The sequence below is a fragment of the Anas platyrhynchos genome, chromosome 1 (assembly GCF_047663525.1).
Source record: "Anas platyrhynchos isolate ZD024472 breed Pekin duck chromosome 1, IASCAAS_PekinDuck_T2T, whole genome shotgun sequence".
Classification (NCBI taxonomy): Eukaryota; Metazoa; Chordata; class Aves; order Anseriformes; family Anatidae; genus Anas; species Anas platyrhynchos.
Window position 1 is genome coordinate 122,703,668 of NC_092587.1, and position 17,884 is coordinate 122,721,551.

General features: G+C 58.6%; 1 protein-coding gene across 1 annotated transcript; it reads left to right on the forward strand.

Moving 5' to 3' along the window:
• Window positions 1-4,413: 4,413 nt before the first annotated feature.
• On the forward strand, window positions 4,414-16,128 carry LOC119716396 (uncharacterized). The gene is made up of 3 exons (XM_038176505.2): window positions 4,414-4,475; window positions 5,015-5,615; window positions 15,482-16,128. Exons 1-3 carry the CDS (start codon window positions 4,414-4,416, stop codon window positions 15,800-15,802), a joined length of 984 nt encoding a protein of 327 aa, XP_038032433.2. The 3' UTR covers window positions 15,803-16,128.
• The last annotated feature ends 1,756 nt before the right edge of the window (window positions 16,129-17,884 follow it).

Below are 17,884 nucleotides of genomic sequence, written 5' to 3' on the forward strand. Positions count from 1 at the left end.
GCCGCCGCCTCCGCCTGCCGTCAGCCTCCCTTCCCCCTCCCCGCTCTCCTCCGGGGCCAGCTTGACTGGCGTAAAATTAATAATTAATCGGGTGAAATTGATTAAAGGGCTCGGCGCGCGAGGGGGGCGCTCCGAGAGCCCTTCCCCTTATCCCAGCCGCTGCCGGGGGAGCTCCGGCCGGGGCAGGAAGGAAAAGGGGAGGAGGAGGAGGAGGAGGAGGAGGAGGAGGAGGAGGAGGAGGAAGGCGGCGGCTACAGCAGCAGCAGCAGCAGCAGCAAACGCCGCCGGTGCCTGCGGGTTGCGACCGAGAGCGGCCGCGCTCGCAGCAGCAGCAGGCGGGGGCTGGCCCCGGGGCTGGCTCTGCTCGGCGCAGCTGGGTGTGCGAGTGTGTGTCTGTGTGTGTCTGTGTGTGTGTGTGTGTGTGCGTACAAAGCCGGGGCCCGGGAGCTGCCCGAGGGCGGTGCTCGGCACCGCAAGGCCAGCCTTCCACCCCCCCCTTCCCCTCTTTTTTTTTTTTTTTTTTAATTTATTTTTTTTTTCTCCCCCCCCCCCTCCCCTCCTCTCCTTGCCGCGCTCGGTCTCCGGCACGGAGGGAGCGGGGGCCGGGCCGGCACACGCCTTCAGCCCCGCAGCCCCCACCGAGGTGGGAAAGGGTTAAACGTCGGAGGGGGACGGGGGATGGGAAGCGAGGGGAGGGGGGCTGCCGAGCAGCGCTGAGCGCAGGGAAACCACAGCGCACCTGGGCTCGGCTCGGGAGCCGGAACGAGCCGCCTCCTCCTCCTCCTCCTCCTCCCTCCCTCCTTCCCTCCCTGCCTCTCTCCCTCCCTCTCTGCCTCCCTCCCTCCCTCCCTTCCTCCAGCTCGGTGCCTGCCTGGCCCGTATCGCGGCTCTATCTCTGCAGCAGCGGGAGCTCAGCTCCTCCGCTCCTATCAGCTGCTCCTCCTAACCCCAGTGACCCAGATAAGCGCGGCGGCCTCACCCCCCTCCCGCCCACCAGCACCACGGGGGGGGGGGGACCCGGCCCGGCTTCCTCCCCGCCCCCGGCACGGCCCGGCCTGGCACGGCCCGGCCCCAGCCCCGGGGGGCGCCCTTCGGCCCCTGTCCCCTTGTCCCCGACCTCCGACGGGGGGGAGGGGGGGCACCCCAGCCGGTCCCGCACCCCCCCCCCCCAAGCCGGGCCTTTTCGCCCCCCCAGCCCAGTGCCCCTCCTGGCCCGCCCGGGGTCATTGTTCGCCTGCGCTGAGCCAGCCCCGCCGTCAAAATAATAATTAAAACCCAAACAAACACCCCGATCCGGTCTTTCCTGGACACGCGGGTCGGAGCCACCGCAGCCCAAGTGTTGTTATTCCTGGCCTGGAAATAGCCCTGGCTCCGCCCTAGACAATCGCCTGTCAGAGGCCTCTTCTCTTCCCCTCCCTGGAGGCCCTTCCCTGCCCTGTTTTATTTACTTTTGAAGTGTCTGGATGGATGGATGGATGGATGGAGAACTGCGAGCGGTGCTTTCTTCCCCCGGCTCCCTGCAGCACCGGGGCTCCGGCTGAGCCTGTTACAGCAGCCGGCAGCTCCGCATGACCCCAGATAACCCGGCCCCGAGGAGCCGGGGGGGGGGAAAAACAGGGGGCACCCCACAAACCGGGAGGCATCCGCCCGTCCCCAGCCCTCGGGGAGGGGGTCCCGGCTCCCCTCCGCCTTCGGGGAGGCGGCCAAAGGAGCCGGCAGCCGGGCCCCGTAACGCCACGAGGGATAAACACCAAAGTTATCAGCAGCCGTGACCAAAATAAATGCCCGTGATAAAGGAGCACTGACAGGATGATCCATTATGCGGGTGTCACGGCGTACAGCGAGGTTCAATCAGATCCGTCGGTTGCCGTGGACAACCGGGGAAGCGGCGGTACCGGAGGGAGGAGGGGGGGGCTCGCTCACTTTCCCGGTGGTGCTCGCCGGGATGGAGGTCACACAATGCCAGCTGCGCCAGGGTGGCCCGGCGCCGCGGGGAAGGGAAACACCGCGGCCCCCCCGGGCTGCCCCTGCCTCGCCCCGACGCCCCTCCGACGGGTGGGGGCTCCGGGGGGCCGCCCCCGGCCGTCGGGGAGCCGAGCATCCTCCCCACGCGTGACCGCGGGGGCGAGCCCTCCCCGTCTGGGCTCGGCTCGCTGTGGAAATCAATGAGCGTTTGTTCCGTGCTGCACGGCCGGCTTGCGAGCGGTGCCCTGTGAGAAGAGGGGAAGGAGAAGGGGAACGGGGGGCTGCGGGGCTCTGCGGGCTCCGAGCCCCCCCGCCGAGCAGCCTGCGGGGGTCGCCGGGGCCCCCGGGCTGATCACGTCGAGGGGTTCGCTTAATGAAGGTTTAGGGGCGGCGGGGACAAGCTGCTGGCCCCGTGCCACATTCCTCCGGACCGGGCCGGGGGCGGTTGGGGTCGGGGACCCCAAGGACCGACGGCGGGTCCCGGGGGGAGCGAGGCCGGGCTGTCCCCTCGGGTGTCCTTTTGGGGAACTTCCCCGGGGCCGGCAGGGGGTGGCCCCACGGTCCCGAGCCTTCCTCCCCAGCACCAGCGTGTGTCCCCCCCCCGCCGCCACCCCCTTCCCGTCCCGATTTAATGCTTTTCATGTTCTTCGGCAACTGCGTTTCCGCAGAGAAACCCCGGCGCGTTCCCGGCTCCGCGGCTCAGCTGTATTGTGGCGAGCTGAGGCGCAGCCGGAGTGAATCCATTACGCCTCGATCCTACAATACAGGTTTATGCGGATACCCTCTGATTTACATTTAAAACAGCGCGCAGCCATTGTCTGCCCGCCTGAAAAGAAAACACAGCCCCGTAACTTCAAATGACCTTCAAAGAAACGCAATTAACTGCCGTAATTATCGGTGCACGCCTTTTAGAGAAAAAAAAAAAAAAAAAAAGAAAAAAAAAAAAAGACACAGGTGCTCGCCTCGCCGCCGCTCCACCTGGCTGAGCAGCCTCGTCCTGCCGCCGAAGGACCCCCCCACACCCCCGGCACCCGCACACCTTCTCCGTGCCCAGGCGCGGGGCTGGCCCCGCCGTCCCTCCGTTTGGAAGCATCCCTCCGGCCTCCCCTTCCCCCGCCTGGGCTGAGGGACAGCTTGCTCAGCTCGCCGAGGCTTTGTCACACCGCCGCACACACCGCCACGGCGCTGAGCTGGTGCCGTGCTCGCTTCCCGGCTCCCACAAAGCGACCCCCCCCAACCCCCCGAGCCCCCGAGCCCACCCCTTCGCCGGGCCGCGAGGAGACGGGATTTAGGTTAATAGGATGGGCTTTGATCCGTGGTCCCCTTCGCCCTCCCCTCACCCCGAACGACATCGATCTGCTACATTTACTCCGGAGCCTTCGTGAGACCGGAGGCCCTGAAATAGCCCCGGCAACACCGAGCCGCCCCCCCCTATAAAAAACCTCCGAGCCAAGTGCCCGGGGCTGGATGCGCACCGTCACGGTGGCTCCGGTGGCCCCGGGGACGAGGGAGGCTGTGGGGGCTGCCGCCCCCCCCGGGATGCTCTGCTCCCCCCCTTCTCCCCTTTTTTTGCACACACACACGCGCGCACGCACGCACAAAATAAATAAATAACGAGGCGGCTGGAGCCATCTGGGGTTGGATGGCTTCTCATCTCATTACAGAGCATTAGGAGAAACAGGCAAATATACAGCTATTAAAATTAATCGCCTCGCGCTGTCAGCTGAACATAATGGAAATTATTTATAGGCTGCCTACGATGTGCCTCGCTCGTCACGGAGGCTCGGTGCGGAGCGGCGCGCTCCCGGCTCCCAGCACGGAGAGAGGCGTGCGGGGGGCGCGGGGGCTCGGCTCGGCACGGCCCCGGCCGGCCGGGTTTGGGAGGTCGGGCCGCCGGGGGAAGGGGAAGTAGGCGGCGGAGGCGCCGTTTCGAGCCAGTTCGTGGTTTTTTTTTATTATTTTTTTTTTCTATTTTTTTTTTTTTCAGGTGACTGGAGGGGAAGCGGCGGAGGCGCAAATAGGGCACAGCCTCCCCGCGGGGTTTGAGGGGCCTCCCCGGGTTATTCCAACGGGGTGTCCGCTGAGAGGGCAAGGGGCAAGCAGGAGGGCATCCCCCCAAAAAAGATACGTGTCCCCCCCCTAAAAAAGAAATCCCCTCCCAGGAGGATCTCAGCCCTCCGAGCCCTCGGCAGCGATCGCGGGAGGCTGGGGAGGGGACGCCACGGGAGGGGGGCGATGCGCTTCCCGACGGATCTGTCTGCAGAGCTCCGCCGGCAGCTGAAATGCTAATCGGCAGCCCTTCCGCTGCTGCCTCTGGAGAGGGCTTTCGGGGAGATTTTGCTTCTGCTCCCGGGGGAACGCGAGGGGCTCTTCCGCTCGGAGCAAAATAAATACTAATATTAATTAAAAAAAAAAAAAAAAAAAAAAAAAAACACAATCGGCCGCTCGATGCCGGCCTGTTTTTCCGACCGGGAAAGAGACAGCCTTGCGGAAGCAAGAAAACGCTGCCCGTGCGTTTTCCTACTCCGGCCGGGGGAAATCAGGCTGTTTTCGCCGCCGGGGCCAGCCCTCTTCCCCTCGGGGCCTCGGCCACACCGGGACCGGGAGGCACCGGCGCTGGGGCCGGGTGGCGGCGGGTGGCCGGGGGGGTGACAAAGTCCAGCGGGGAGAGCCGTGAGAGCTGCCCGGGTGGCACGGGTCGGGGGGAAGGGGCGAGAAAGCCCGAGGGAGAGGCTGGGAGCGCCGCTCCGCCAGGCTCGAGAGGTTAATAAATACACCCGTCCCCTCTCCCCTGCCCGCCCGAGGCTAAGACTCGCAGCTCAGCGGGTAATTGACAGTCTCGATCCAAAATTGAAACATGTGTTAACAACAACGCCACGCATCCGAGGAGCTACCCGGGAGATCGCCACCTCACGGTCTTTATATATTATTTGAATCCACCGGAGGGAAGTGTCACGAGGTTTTCCGAGCACGTTTCACCCCTACCTGTAAATCAACTCTTATCACTGCTGGCTGCTCGGGCAGGGGCAGCCTCCGCTTTATAAAGCAGCAGGAGGAGAGCCGGTCCTCCCTCTCGGCGCTGCTGCCACGCCGCCCCCAGGCAAAGCCCGCCCGGCCCGGCCCGACCCTTCCCGATTCTCGCCCCCCCGGCGTGTCCCCACGCGTGTCCGGCAGCGGGCGGGGACGCGCCGAGCCGCCGGCCGGGCTGCTCGCCTTCACGGAGACGTGGCTCGCCGGGGGACGTGCTCGCACACCCACGGCGGGGTGGAGGAGGCGCCCCCTCCCCCGACACCCCTTTAACCGCGCCCCCCACTTTAAGGGAATTCGCTGTCCCCGCAGGAGAGACCGCGCCAGGGCAGGGAAAGCGCAAACTTGCGCCGGAGCGCTCGGACGTGCAGAGGCAGGACAGCACTGGCAGGGTTCCCCGGCAAGGGCAGGTCTCCAGGGCCCACAGCCGCCAGCTCCATCCCTCCCCCCGCCGTCCCCACCGGCCCCTTTCCCCTCCGCCGGCCCCGGCCCCGGCCCCGGCCCCGGGGAAGCACCGGGAGCCCCCCGCGGGCAGAGCCGGCTCCGAGCCCCGCTCCGGAGGTCAGGGCCGGCGGGGGCAGGCAGATGGAAAATCCCAGTTCCTGCCGCACATAACAAACAAGGTGGGGACGGGCAGAGCGCTGCGCGGGAGGGGAAGGGCGTGGGGTCCCTCCCCCGTGGCACCGCCGCATGCTTGCGCCCCGGGAGCTCCCTCCCACGGCGGCGCGCGGACACGGGTGGGCTCGGCGCCTCGATCCCGGGGGGGGGGGTGGGTGGAGGGGGGCGAGGTGCTGCGGGAGCGGGGCTTCTCGCCCACGCGTGCACCGCCGCGCACGCACGCTGAGTCACACGGGCACGCCGTGTCACGCACGCACTCCGCGTGCCACACACGCACCGCCTCTCCCCACGCGCGGCGTGCCACGCAGCCACGGATGCCCACGCACCCCCAACCCGCTTGCCCCACGGGTGCTTCACGCCCGGACACGCAGCGTGGGGGTCTCACACGAGCCTTGTCACACCCCCACTCGTGCCCACATCCCCCCCGCCCCGAGCCTCCCCGCCCCGCACACGCAGGGCGCGCTCCCGCTCTCCCACGCGCGGCGTCCCCACGCGGCGTCCCCACCCGCCCCCGAGGCGCACGCCCCCGGGGAACCTTTCCCGTGGCCTTTTTGGCAGCGCCCTGCGGGGCCAGCTGCACGGCCCCGCTCGGGAACAGCCCGTGCTCGTTCCCACCCGCGGGGGGGACACCTGCCGCGGGGAGCCCCCCGCCCTCGGGGCCGCCCCCCCGGGGCCCTTCCCGGCTCCGTTTTTCCCCCGGGCGGCCCCGGCAGCGCCGTGCGCTCGGCGGCCGCGATGTGCGCGCTGCCGGAGCCAGCCGGGGAAAGGCCAGCAGCGCCCGAGGCGCGGGCAGAGGTAGCGGCTGATCTCTTGGCAGATCCGACAGCGATTTGGCCGCCGCAACCGGGAGGCCGGCCCGGATTATTCATCACGGGCGGCCGAGCGCAATCCCTCCCATCCCCCCTCCGCCGGCCCCGGCTATTCCGTCCCGGCTCCCGCGAGCGATTTTGGGGCTGGGGAGGAGGAATTCGGGGCGCACGGCAGCGGGGTCCCGTCCTCCCCCCCCCCCCACCCCTCATCCCTTGGAGCGGGCGAGGGCCCCCGGCGCGCAGCAGCCGCTGCTTTGCAAACCGCACGATCGCGGCTCTCGGCGGGCGGCCCGGTGCTCGCAGCCAGCGGGGCCGAGCCGTGCCAAAGCGGCGGCCCCGGGCGCAGCTCTCCCGCCGGCAGCCAAACCGCAAGGAAAGCCACGCTCCGCAGCACACCCCCGGGGCTCGCCGGGTGCCGCTTTCCCCTCTTCCTCCCTCCCCCTCCCCACACACACCGCCCCCCACCCACTTCGCCGACCCCGCTCCCGCAGGGGGCTTCCAGCGCCCGGCGCCGGGCTTTCCTCGCCCCCTGTCGGAAAGCACCGGGCGCTGCGGGGCCGCGCTGCGCCGGGGGGGCTCCGGCTCCCGGCCCCCGCCTCTCCGCCGCGACCCTCCGCGGAGGGCAGCGTGTGTGGGGCGCAGCCCCGGCAGGCACCCTGGGGGGGATTTCACTTCCCCATCCCCTTCCCCCCTTTGAGTCCTTTTCCCTTTCCCCATCCCGTCCCCGCCGCCCCCGGAGCGGGGCCGATGCAGCCGAGGCGCGCATCTCGCTCTTAAATCAAGCCTGGATATTTAAAGCTTAAACTCCCGGTTTATTTTCGTAGCAGACCGCTCGCTGCTTATTCGGGAAGCTATTTAAATACCTCCCCCGACCTAGCCTCGGGGTTAGCAATGTTTGGCTGCTCGAGCATTTCCAAAGGCTCTTTGGGACCGTCGCCTCGCCTCTCCAGGACGCGCTCCGGGAGCGGAGCGGGGGGGCTCGCCCGGGCTTTGTTAAGGGTCTGGGGGGACGCTTTTGGGGAGCTGAAGGGAAAAGACCTTCTTTTCAGCTCGGGAATCGCGGTGCTTCGCAGTCACTTCACGGTTTATTACTACAGGAGGAATCTGTTTATAGTCAAACAGCGTTACATTGGGCCGTATCGATTTTCGAGCAGCGCTCCCCACCGCTTTAATTGTTTTTAGGAATGTCAATTGCAGCTCTCGTGTTCCCTGAATTCATCAGCGTTCAAATGATAAACCTAATCATCGCTCTAAATCACACGGCAATCTGCTGGTGCCTTGCTGTGCCCCCTCCCTCCCTCCCCCAGCCCCACACACTCGGCGTGTCTCGGGGCGCATTCAACTCAGCGCCCGGCAGCCTGCTCGCACCTCTCCGGCTCGCAGCCACCCTCTAAGTTCTACCGTCTTGAAATGAATGCGCCGAAGAAATACACCCCTAAATTAGTCACGGTTCCTGCTTTCGGGTTCCACAGCTCAAAATCCCCATTGCAACGCTGAGGAGACGAAACCGAGAAAAAAAAAAAAAAAAAAAAAAGGCAAACCACACAGAGAAGTCATCGAGTCTTTAAAAAATAATTAGGAAGAAAAACAAGCTGGAACTGCGGACAAGGCGCTGGAAAACCCACGCTGCTGCTAATCCCTGCAGGCAGGGAGCAAACGACAGCCTTGCCCCGGCCTCCCACGCCGTGCCGCGGGGTGCCCGGCCTCCCACGGCCGCGAACACGCGTGGGCAGCCGCGGGGACCCCCGGGCAGCCGCGGCACCCCCCTCCGGGGTTCCCCGGGAGCTCCCCGCTTCCCTCGACCCCGGGGAGGGGGCGGGCGGCTGGGGGGTCGCGGCCGGGGCCGGCGGCGGTCGGAGGCACTCCGGGGCTCCCCCTCCTCCAGCTCGGCCGTCCCCTCCCGGCCGAGGCCGGCACTGCAAGCCCGGCCTCCCCCCGCAGCCCCCGGGGGGGCCGCGCCGCTCCTCCCTGCCACGCAAAGGCGCGGGCGTGCGGTAATCCCCGGCCGCTGAACGCTCAGCACACGCCAGCGGGGCTCCCCTTTGGGCACGACCCCCTCGACGGCACGACCCCCCCCCCAGGGCACGACCCCAGGCCGGGCACGACCCCTCTAAGGGCACGACCCCCCCCCCGGGCACGACCCCCCCGGTTTATTCAGCAGCCACCGGGCTCCTCGGCAGCGCTCACCCGGGCGGAGCTGCCTCCCCCGGGGCCCGGCACGGCTCGGCACGGCTCGGCACGGCTCAGCCCGGCACGGCTCGGCTCGGCTCAGCCCTCCGGGGCCAGCCCGCAAGCCGCCCGCCTCGGGGCCCCGACGTGTGGCCGCCCGCGGGGCGAGCGGGCAGCCCCGGGCTGCTGTTTATTTTGTTATCAAATCAATTAAGCTGCCGCTCTCGTATAAAACGGGGGCGGGGGGGGGGGAAAGGAGGGGGAAGGGGGGGCTCGGAGTAAGCGTGGCCACTCCTTTGACATCGTCTCAGCAAAGCAAAGAGCTCCTCCTGTTGGAGAAAAGTTTTCCTCTCGTTTGGGAACCCCCCCGGCGCGCAAGCGATTTCGTTTTACCATTTTATTCTGCGCTGTGCTGCGTTATTTGAGCTTGGACTGTGATGTTTTGTTTTGCTTTGATGTTTTTATTTTGATATATTATTTTGATATTTTATTTTGATATTTTATTCTGTTCTTCTCCCCGCCATCACATCCAGCCCCCTGTGCAACTGGGAGGCTGCTCAAACACCGACACCACGGGCTCTTCATGTGCAGTGCATAGGGGCCCACCCCTAGAAAAAAAAAACTTATGATGCCCTGACAATACTTGGGACCCTGTAAGCAATGTTTAACAGATTCAGGATTTCCTGGCTTGGTGCAAAGTCTCCTGCAATCTGCAGAAATCAGTGTCCTGGCCTGTGGGGAGATTCGTGCTGGCTCTCGGGGGATATCAAGTCAGCTCTTAGTCAGGGTAGTTCCCAACCCATGCGCTGTTAAGTCCGTGTCAGTACAGGCTGGGAAGTGCAGAATTACAGCCAAGTTTTTTAAAACTTCTGTTGAATGAGCTAAGCTGAGGCGGGCAGGTGGTATCATCGTAGCTCTTTTGCTCCTTATGTTTAAACGAGCTCTGCTCTTGTCTCTCGAGTTGGTGCCAACAGTCGAAGGCTGTGCCATGCTACGTAGTGATGTATCAAATCATTTATTTGGTTCTCTTAGAGTAGTGCAAAGAAGATGGTGAGCTCTGTGATCAGTGCTGTGGGTGCAAGAGGAGCTGTGGGTTTGCCTCCCTCCTAGGTGATGTGAGCTCGCCTGGGGAACCAGCCCCCTCCCAAGCTGCCCTATACCAAGGTGGAAGCTTTAATCCTGTAAGATGAACACAAGCCTCTCCTTCCCAAGGAATAGGGCTGCTTACCCCAGCAACCTCCCCCTCCTTTCACCCATTCCCTGCCTGGAAGCCACAGACATTGAATATCTCAGGCATCCTTTCTACTTCATCATCTGGGGGAAGGAAGGGTTTTCTGGAGGGGTGCACAGCTCCTGCAGCTCCCTGCCAGTCAGAAGGGGAAGCCAAACTGCAGTGCTGGTGGATCTTATGGGAGATATTTCAGAAATAGCCACTGCTTATGACAGCCTTTTTTTTTGTGGCATGCAGCTACAACCCTGTACACAAAATTGGGTGAGCTTAGGATCAGCAAATGCTTTAAAAAAAAAAAAAATCCTAGCTTCAATCTGATTGGTGAAAGATGGGTAAAAATGATAAGATATGCAGGCTACGTGCTGCAAGAAGGGAGGATGGTGAAAACCAGGAGCAGAGAGTGCCCTTTAAGATATTCTCTATTGCTTCTGCAGGATGAGTTTACCCATTTTAGAAGAATTTACTCTGCTACCTTTGCTATGTGCAGCTGAAATTTGTTGTTTAAGCAACGACTGAGCTCTCTCGGGCCATCTGCTCCCCCTGCCCACTCCTGCAGCAACCTGGTGCTCCGCGAGGTGCTGCAGCCCTGCCCTGGCCAACGCACAGCGTAATGGCATAAAACATAAAACCACCGCTGTGTATTCACACCGAAACGGGGGCAGAAGTGGGAGGGGGGGAAAAACTTAGTGAAGCCGGTCGTTGTGACGCTAAGGTGTTAAAAAAAAAAAAAAAAAGTGATTTGGAAAGAACTGCAAGAATTTTGTTATGTCGTTGTGGTCATTCCTTACTGCTGCTCCCGTCTTCTCTCAGAATTTACTGAAAAAGAAAAAAAAAAAATAAAAGTTTGAGAAGTTCTCACCTGCTCCGTGCACGGCGGTGTGATTTAGGTGGCGTGTTGCAGAAGTACACGGAGCTGTGCCCTGCTCGCCTGGCAGGAGAGGTTTGTGCACGGAGTTGGGGTTGCAGGTTTGGAGTGGAAACAGAGGGAGGAAGCCTGCCGGTCCTAAAAGCTGGTGGGGTGACGTGCTGAGGGTGAAACTGTGCTGAAGGGCATCAAAACAGGAGCGAAGGCTCGGCCGGGGACTTCATGGCTTTCTTATGTTTTTGTTGGTGGGATGTGCCACGAGCAACTTTGACGGATTTTTAACAATATTTTTGGCTTGGTGGGATTTCTGTGCAAACATTGACAGATGGCATGGGTAGCTCATGTATTTTCATCTCTCTGTTCCTCCCGTGGTGTCTTGCAAAACCCTAAATCTCCACATATCACCTCTCCTTCTGAATGACCTTTTAACTTGACTCTCTTTCTCCTTTTTCTTTTCAAGACCATGTCCTGGATTAATTCTATGTTCTGTTGGTCTTACTACCCTTTTTCTTCTGTTTTCTGTTTTTTTTTTGGCCAGCACCTTCACTACTTATTTGTACGGGATTCCTGTAGATAGCCAGATGAGTTGCTAGATGTGGGTGCTGAGAAAAAAAAAAAGTGGCAAGGGTGTAAGGAAGGCACAAGATGAGCTCTGAGGAGCAGAAGGTGACATGGGGAGAGCTGCTCAAGTGACCCTGAGCTGCTGCAGCACCTCAGGGCCTGGGGCCAGGCTTCGTCCTTTCCTTTTCCACCACAGAGACACCCGAGCACCGGGGGCTTAGCGGGGCTTAGCTGCTTACACACGTCCAGCGCTCAGCCACTTGCCCGTCACATCACGTGCGCACACACACACGCGTGCACACGCTTATCCCGCTCACATCACTGCCCACTTATCCCGAAAATCCACCTCCTGGAGCTCCAGTCGCAAGCAGTCCCCGTGGCTAAACTCAGATCTGCCACCCGGAGCAGGGGGAATGACCTGTGGTGCCTGAAATCTCCAAGGTGCAAAGCGATGGGCACCTCGAGGTGCCATCAGATCTTCTGGCTGTGAAGTCTGGCGTTTACATTTTCTTGGAAATAAACATGGAAGAAAGTGAGCAACACTTAGAAATTAGTAAATATGCCAGGAATCAATGTGTAAAAGAACCCTCTGCCTCGTGCAAGAGCTTGTCTATAAAATCTGGAGATTAAAGTCCATCACGAAAGTTTGGTACAGAGGGATTTGATTCCTGTTTTGGCTGCAAACTCCCAAACAGCTGTAACTCTGGCCTCAGCACTGACATCCTCCCTTTTATTAGACTGAGCACAGTTTATTTTAGCAAGCATGCACAGCAGCTTCCCCTAATACGAATCCCTGCCCACAAGACATCACTGACATCCCCGAGCAATGCAATGGGAAGCGTTTGGGCCGCGCCTGAGAGCAGAGGAGGTATTTCAAATGGAGAACGGGGCACGGGAAATGAAGGGTTTCAAGTTGAAGCCAGGCTCTGGATTCCCTGATTGCAGAGGCAGCGTGCGCGAGGCGCTGCCCTCGCCGTGCGCCGTCACACACGCCTCTGCAGGCGCTGGAGACACCCTGCATTTTTTGTGGTGCAAGCCAGAACAGGAACCGATCCCTGCTTTTGAGCAACTGGCTGGATGTTATCAGCAGAATACGGTGGCCAGTTTGTTTATACAGCTCCTAATGGAGGTGATGGATTAGCCAATCTTTTTGCACTGTACTTACGCTAAAATGTTTCTGGCCTCACCTTAAAGGAGGAAACTGTGTTTGCCTCCATCTTCAGTGTTTTGAGCCACAAGGCCAGAGCCAGATAAAACACAGGTCTAAGCCAAATCACAATGAATGTAAACAGTTATGACAAGGCACCGGAGTAACCTTTTTCCCTCTCTCTTGACAGCTTTAATGTTGCTGTAGACCTCAGCCTGGAAGGAACAGGTAGGAAGGCCGGCATGGGTTCATTAAGCATCATTTCAAATGCCAGATTCAAAAAATATTAAACTTCACCAGGTCGTGGGCGATGGGACTCTCCTTTGCCAGAGGTTCTTACTGAAGACAAACATTAGTGGCCATCATGTCTAAAAATACTTCAAAACCTGCTTCTTGGGGCAGAATGCAGGCTGCAAGCACCTGACCACAGGAGTAAATTGCTGTCAGTGACACAGCCCATGCCATGGGACCCAGCTTTGCTCTCTCCTTGACAGGATAGCTGGTTGCCTTGGGGTTCATCTGCTCATATCACTGTCATCTGTCATGACATATTCGTATGGGACCCAGCTGCTGAAGCTTACACTAAGAAAGAAAAAAAAACGTGAAAATAATTGGTTGATGTTTATGTGGTTCCTTGGGCTACACCTGCACAGTCCTTTTCAGGGCTCTCCACTGGAAGAATCGTTAACCTTACATATTTACTCTGTCCTATATCTTAAGTCATGTGCCCTTCTGATGTTAACCTTTAAATAATGCAAGCACAGAAAAAGCCTTGTCACCACTGAGCACCTCCCGGTAAAATTTGGTTGCAGTCTAATGTCTGTACTAAAAGCATCGTAACATTTTGTTAAGCTCATTGCTGAGGTGAGATTGATTCTCCCAGATTTGCTGGGAGATCAGAAACCTTGAGTTGAAACTCCAGATTTTCAGCAATGCTCATCGTGATTCGAGTATCTCTGGCAGAGCACTGGGTTTTAAATACCATCAGGAACCTGGCTGCTAGCAGCTATCGGGAAAATGAAGTGTGTACCCATCACCTTTCGTTTAAGAGGCTGGTTAAACAGAAGGGTGTTGCTGTGGCAATAGGTAGCTCAAACAACAGCAAAGTCCTCCCCTCTCACCTGGTATGCCCGCAAGAAAAACATGTCAGAGGTGGCTCAGGAGCTCGAGCTATGAAGGTGAGGAAGCCTCTCCATGTATTGCTGTATAAGAAGAGGACAGGCAAGAGAAACCACATGGACAGCATCGGGAAGGTCCGCAAGCAAGCAGTAAGCAAAGCACCACTGGTAGCAGGACTGAAAAAATGCTCAGAGAAAGCACCCTGGGGTTACAGCGCTTCCCCAAAACATCCAAAGCTGGAGGCAAAGGGTGTCTCCTCTCACTCAATCCCTCACACATCCTAGGGGTCAATTGTTTCCAGACAGACAGGGCTGCCCCAAAGAAATAGCTCCCTGTGTGCAATTTCTAACAGAAATGGATGATGCATTTTAGCACGTGGGGCATCAAAAAGGGCAGCCATGCATTGAAAGAGATAAACACTTTTCCAGGGAACAACGATTTTCTGATTTTCCACGTAGCTTTTTGATACCTCCCGAGTCGTGTTTTCTACAACGCCTTGCTCCTGGCTCGGTCAGGAAAGAACAGTGCAAAAAGAAAAAAAAAAAAAAAAACACCTCGCAGGCTACTGAGACAGCAAAATGCTGTTATTTATGGTGTCTGAGGGCCAGGCTTGCAAATGCAGAGATGCTGTCTGTTGCAGAGCAGCAGCCTCCAAGCAGCGCCAGCACCGGCGCGCTGCGAGCGAGCTGAGGCTCCCGCGCAGGCAGGGCTCTGGCTGCTGCTGCCTGCGCTCAGCGTGGCACTGGCTCCGCTCCCTCCCGGCAGAGCTGGTACCGTCAGCAGCGTTGGCAGAGCCTCAGCCCAGGCTGCGTGCTTAGGCGACCTGCTCTGTGTGTAGCGATACGCCCTACGTGCATGGGGTGCGCTCGGGGAGGGCGTCACTGGGCTTAGCGGAGGTTTAAGGGGGAGGCGGGCAGGGGGGAGCAAGGCTCCTTAATGTAAGGTTCACGCAGCAAAAGGCGCTGTAAAGGAAAGCCCCATATCCCAGAAACACAGTTTCAGACCTATTGTTAGAGGGCGAAAAGGCAGTAATTAGGACTGGAGACCGATGGTGCTCTATTGCCAGAGGAGATCATTCTCACCACGCTCGCTCTATTTTTACTCTATCATTTCTTTTTTTGAGCGTGCTGGAAACCTCAGAGAAGAACAAGGGACAAACAGGATTCAGAGGTGTGCAAGTAAAGCTGCTTTTGAGCAAAACAGAATCCACCAGGATACCATTTACAGTGTCTATTTCGGTAAAAGCCCCCAAACTACGGTTCTTCAAAATTAAATATAAATATAAGGCATAACCCAGGCAGCTGGTTTCTGGGTTTCACAGCGCTATCATCTATCACGGTAAGCAGTTTTTAATGCAGAAATGAAATAGACATTCTGCAGCTGCCACTTGAGTTTTCCACCAGGTTGTTTGTTTGTTTTTAACCGTATTGTGCTAGATGGGGAACATGATTTGACTGTCAAAGGGCACCGCCGTCTATACGTCCTTTACAACCGCCGGCCCCAGCAACGACTCGTGTGAAATCGCATTAGGTCAGCCCGCATTGTGCTGGCTGCGTGTAATCGGCGCGCACACAGCCAGGCAGGACACTGCCAGCCACCGGCACCTGCTGAAGCGCCCTGCCAGAGCCCGCGGGGCTGACACGGCCCCGGGGAGCCCTGACCCGTCCCTTTCTGCACAGTGATGGGGCAGCTGGTGGGCAGGGAGGCCCGATGGCAGGTCAGGTTTTGCTTTGCTTGTTAGCCCAGCCGGGGCTTCGGCAGGCTTTTCCCACTTCCCTCTGCAAACCTGCACCGAAACGCAGAACGGGGTCACCCTAAGCACGCCCAAATGTTATTCTCGAGTGAACATGCTCAGTGTGGAAAAAAGAAACATCACGATGCAGAACTTAATAAAGGAGCTGAGCTAGAAATATCCTGGTTACCCGAGCTGAACCTTGTATCTGTATTACCTGAGCTATCGTTTGTTTTAGAGCGCAGCAGCCCTTGATCCCAGCCCAGAAATAAAGAACGCCAAAGTCTGTGCTCTCCAGTGTATTTCTGTGCACCACGGCTGCTACCTGCACCTTCCAACAGAAGACAAGAGACAAAAGACCCATTCAGAGGGAGCCCTGGTTGCCTCCAGCATCAGTGCCTGGAGGGCCCCGCGCCAGCCCCGCATCCACTCCTGCATCATCGAGGCTCAGCCATGCCTCCAGAATCAGGGCAGCAGCTTCAGAGGACTGCACCACCAGCAGCAAGCCCACAGAAAACTTTTAAAAACTCTGGGGGAGAGACACTGGAGGCAGCATTAGGTAGCTGGGAGCACCCAGGAACAGACAAGCCCTTTGAAGGAGTCATCCATGCCACCCTGCGCCTTTGGGAAATGCATTTTGTCCAGCGTTCAGGTCAGGAACTTCAAGGGCACCTTCACAGACCTCAGGCCCCTGGGGATTGCCCTGCTTCTCTGGGCTAAAGCAACAACATAGCTCTTAATTCACTGGATTTATTTGTTTTTGAAGAGAGGAGGAGCATGTTTCTTGCTTTTCTGACTGGTACTGAGGGGTCACTTTCTCTTCTAATCAGCCTTTGAAAATAAAAAAGGGGGGGAGGAATCACAAATGACCTCTGTTTTTCTGCCATTGGGTCCAATCCTGCCTCTGCCAGCACCAGCGGGAGCTTGGCCTTTGGTTTAGGTGAGCCTGCTGGTTTTTTTGAGCTCCTTCCATTAAGTCCATGCTGGTTTGGAGTTGTCCAATCTGTCATGACAGCCCTGCCCTGCCCACAGGGGACACACAAGCAGGTTCCTGTTTGCACAGGCTTGTGATTTACAATTCTTCAAGGCAACTTAGTACAAATGCTCTTTAGCCAATTAATTTTTTTACACAGACCAGTTGCAAAGGGGATTTCCTACTTGCTAGTTACACTACAGGGTCGGTCCTCATAACCCACGGTGCTGTCCCTGCTCCAGGACAGGCCCTACATCACCCCTATAAACCAGATCCCCCTCTCTGGGGGATCCACAAATACTGAAGCTTTTTGATAGCTCCCGAAAGGTGGTATCTTGTGCTCTTGGGAATTTTTTTTTTTTTTTTTTTTTGAGATTTCCAAAACAGCTGCAGAGTCACTTCTGATACAAAAGATCTCCCAGGCATGGGGTTGTGCTTGTGCATTTTATTCCCCGCAGGCATCCTAGGAGAATAAAAAGCTGATGTACCTGTGCAGCAGACAATAATATATGTAAATGAATAATAAATATAATAATAATAGAGGATAAACAAGTAAATATGAAATAAAGGAGACGGCAAACAGCAGCAAAACCAAATTAAGAGGCTGATTCATGGGACTGAAGTGAAAGCACTTGCACAGCGCTCACCTTGCTGGCACCAACAGGGCCGTGGAGCAATGCTAAAAACTGACTGTCCCTCCCGGGCAGCACAAACCATTTAATAGCACGTTGTGTAGGCTTCCCAAAATAGCTGCCCCCTGATTCCCCAGCCACGCTCGGGGAGGAGGTGGGAGGGAGCACGTAGGGATGGTAAATGCCACCGCAGGCTCCCCTGCGCAGGCACCCCCATCGATGCCAATTTTTGATCCAGCAGCACAGGGCGGATTAGCAGCGGAAGATTAATTCCTTCCTGTCATCTCCCCGGGGAGGTTAAATGATCTCAGGAGCAATTTCTCTTGCTAGGAACGCCGTAATCCCGAAGCAGACTGCTAACTGCTGCAGTTTATGTGGGGCTCTAATGGTGGCAAAGAGGTTCCGAGTTTGGGGAAGGGTCATCAGCCGAAGATAAATTTATTTAATTAAACGGTGATTTCTCACGACCCTTTTCTCGTGTGAAACCTGTAGCTCAGAAAAGCTGTTAGGGCCATTTTTAAAATGTCCGAGGGACAAAAAGCTTAATTAATTAAAATGGACTCCTACCATGCACGAGCAGCTGAACGCAGGCTTGGCCTTTGCAGTGCCTGCTATCCGTCTGTGTCCTTGCCTTGCTTGCTCAACACGACTACTTGGGAAGGAAAGCGTGGCCTCAACATTTTGGCTCACTTGTGCCACCTCCCCTTCCCCATCAAAATGCTCCTCTGTAGCCACTGTACCGGGCTGCTTGGGGCCCTCACCCCATTTGTGCAGGGCAGCGAGCACACGGGGGGGCTCCCCTGCTCCCCAAAAACCAAAGCACGCGACCAGGAGCGAATGGTTAAGGAAGAGCTGCGGGGAGACGGGAGATGGGAGGAAGGCTCCTGGTGATCACGGGTTTGAAAGGGAGTCTCGAACAGAGACGGCTCTTGGCAGCAGGAAGCAGGAGACAGCTCTAAGTGGGGAGAGCCGCGTGAGCGACATACAAATGGCAGCGTGGGAGCAGCAGCCAGGAGGGGGGAGCCGCGGGAAGGCC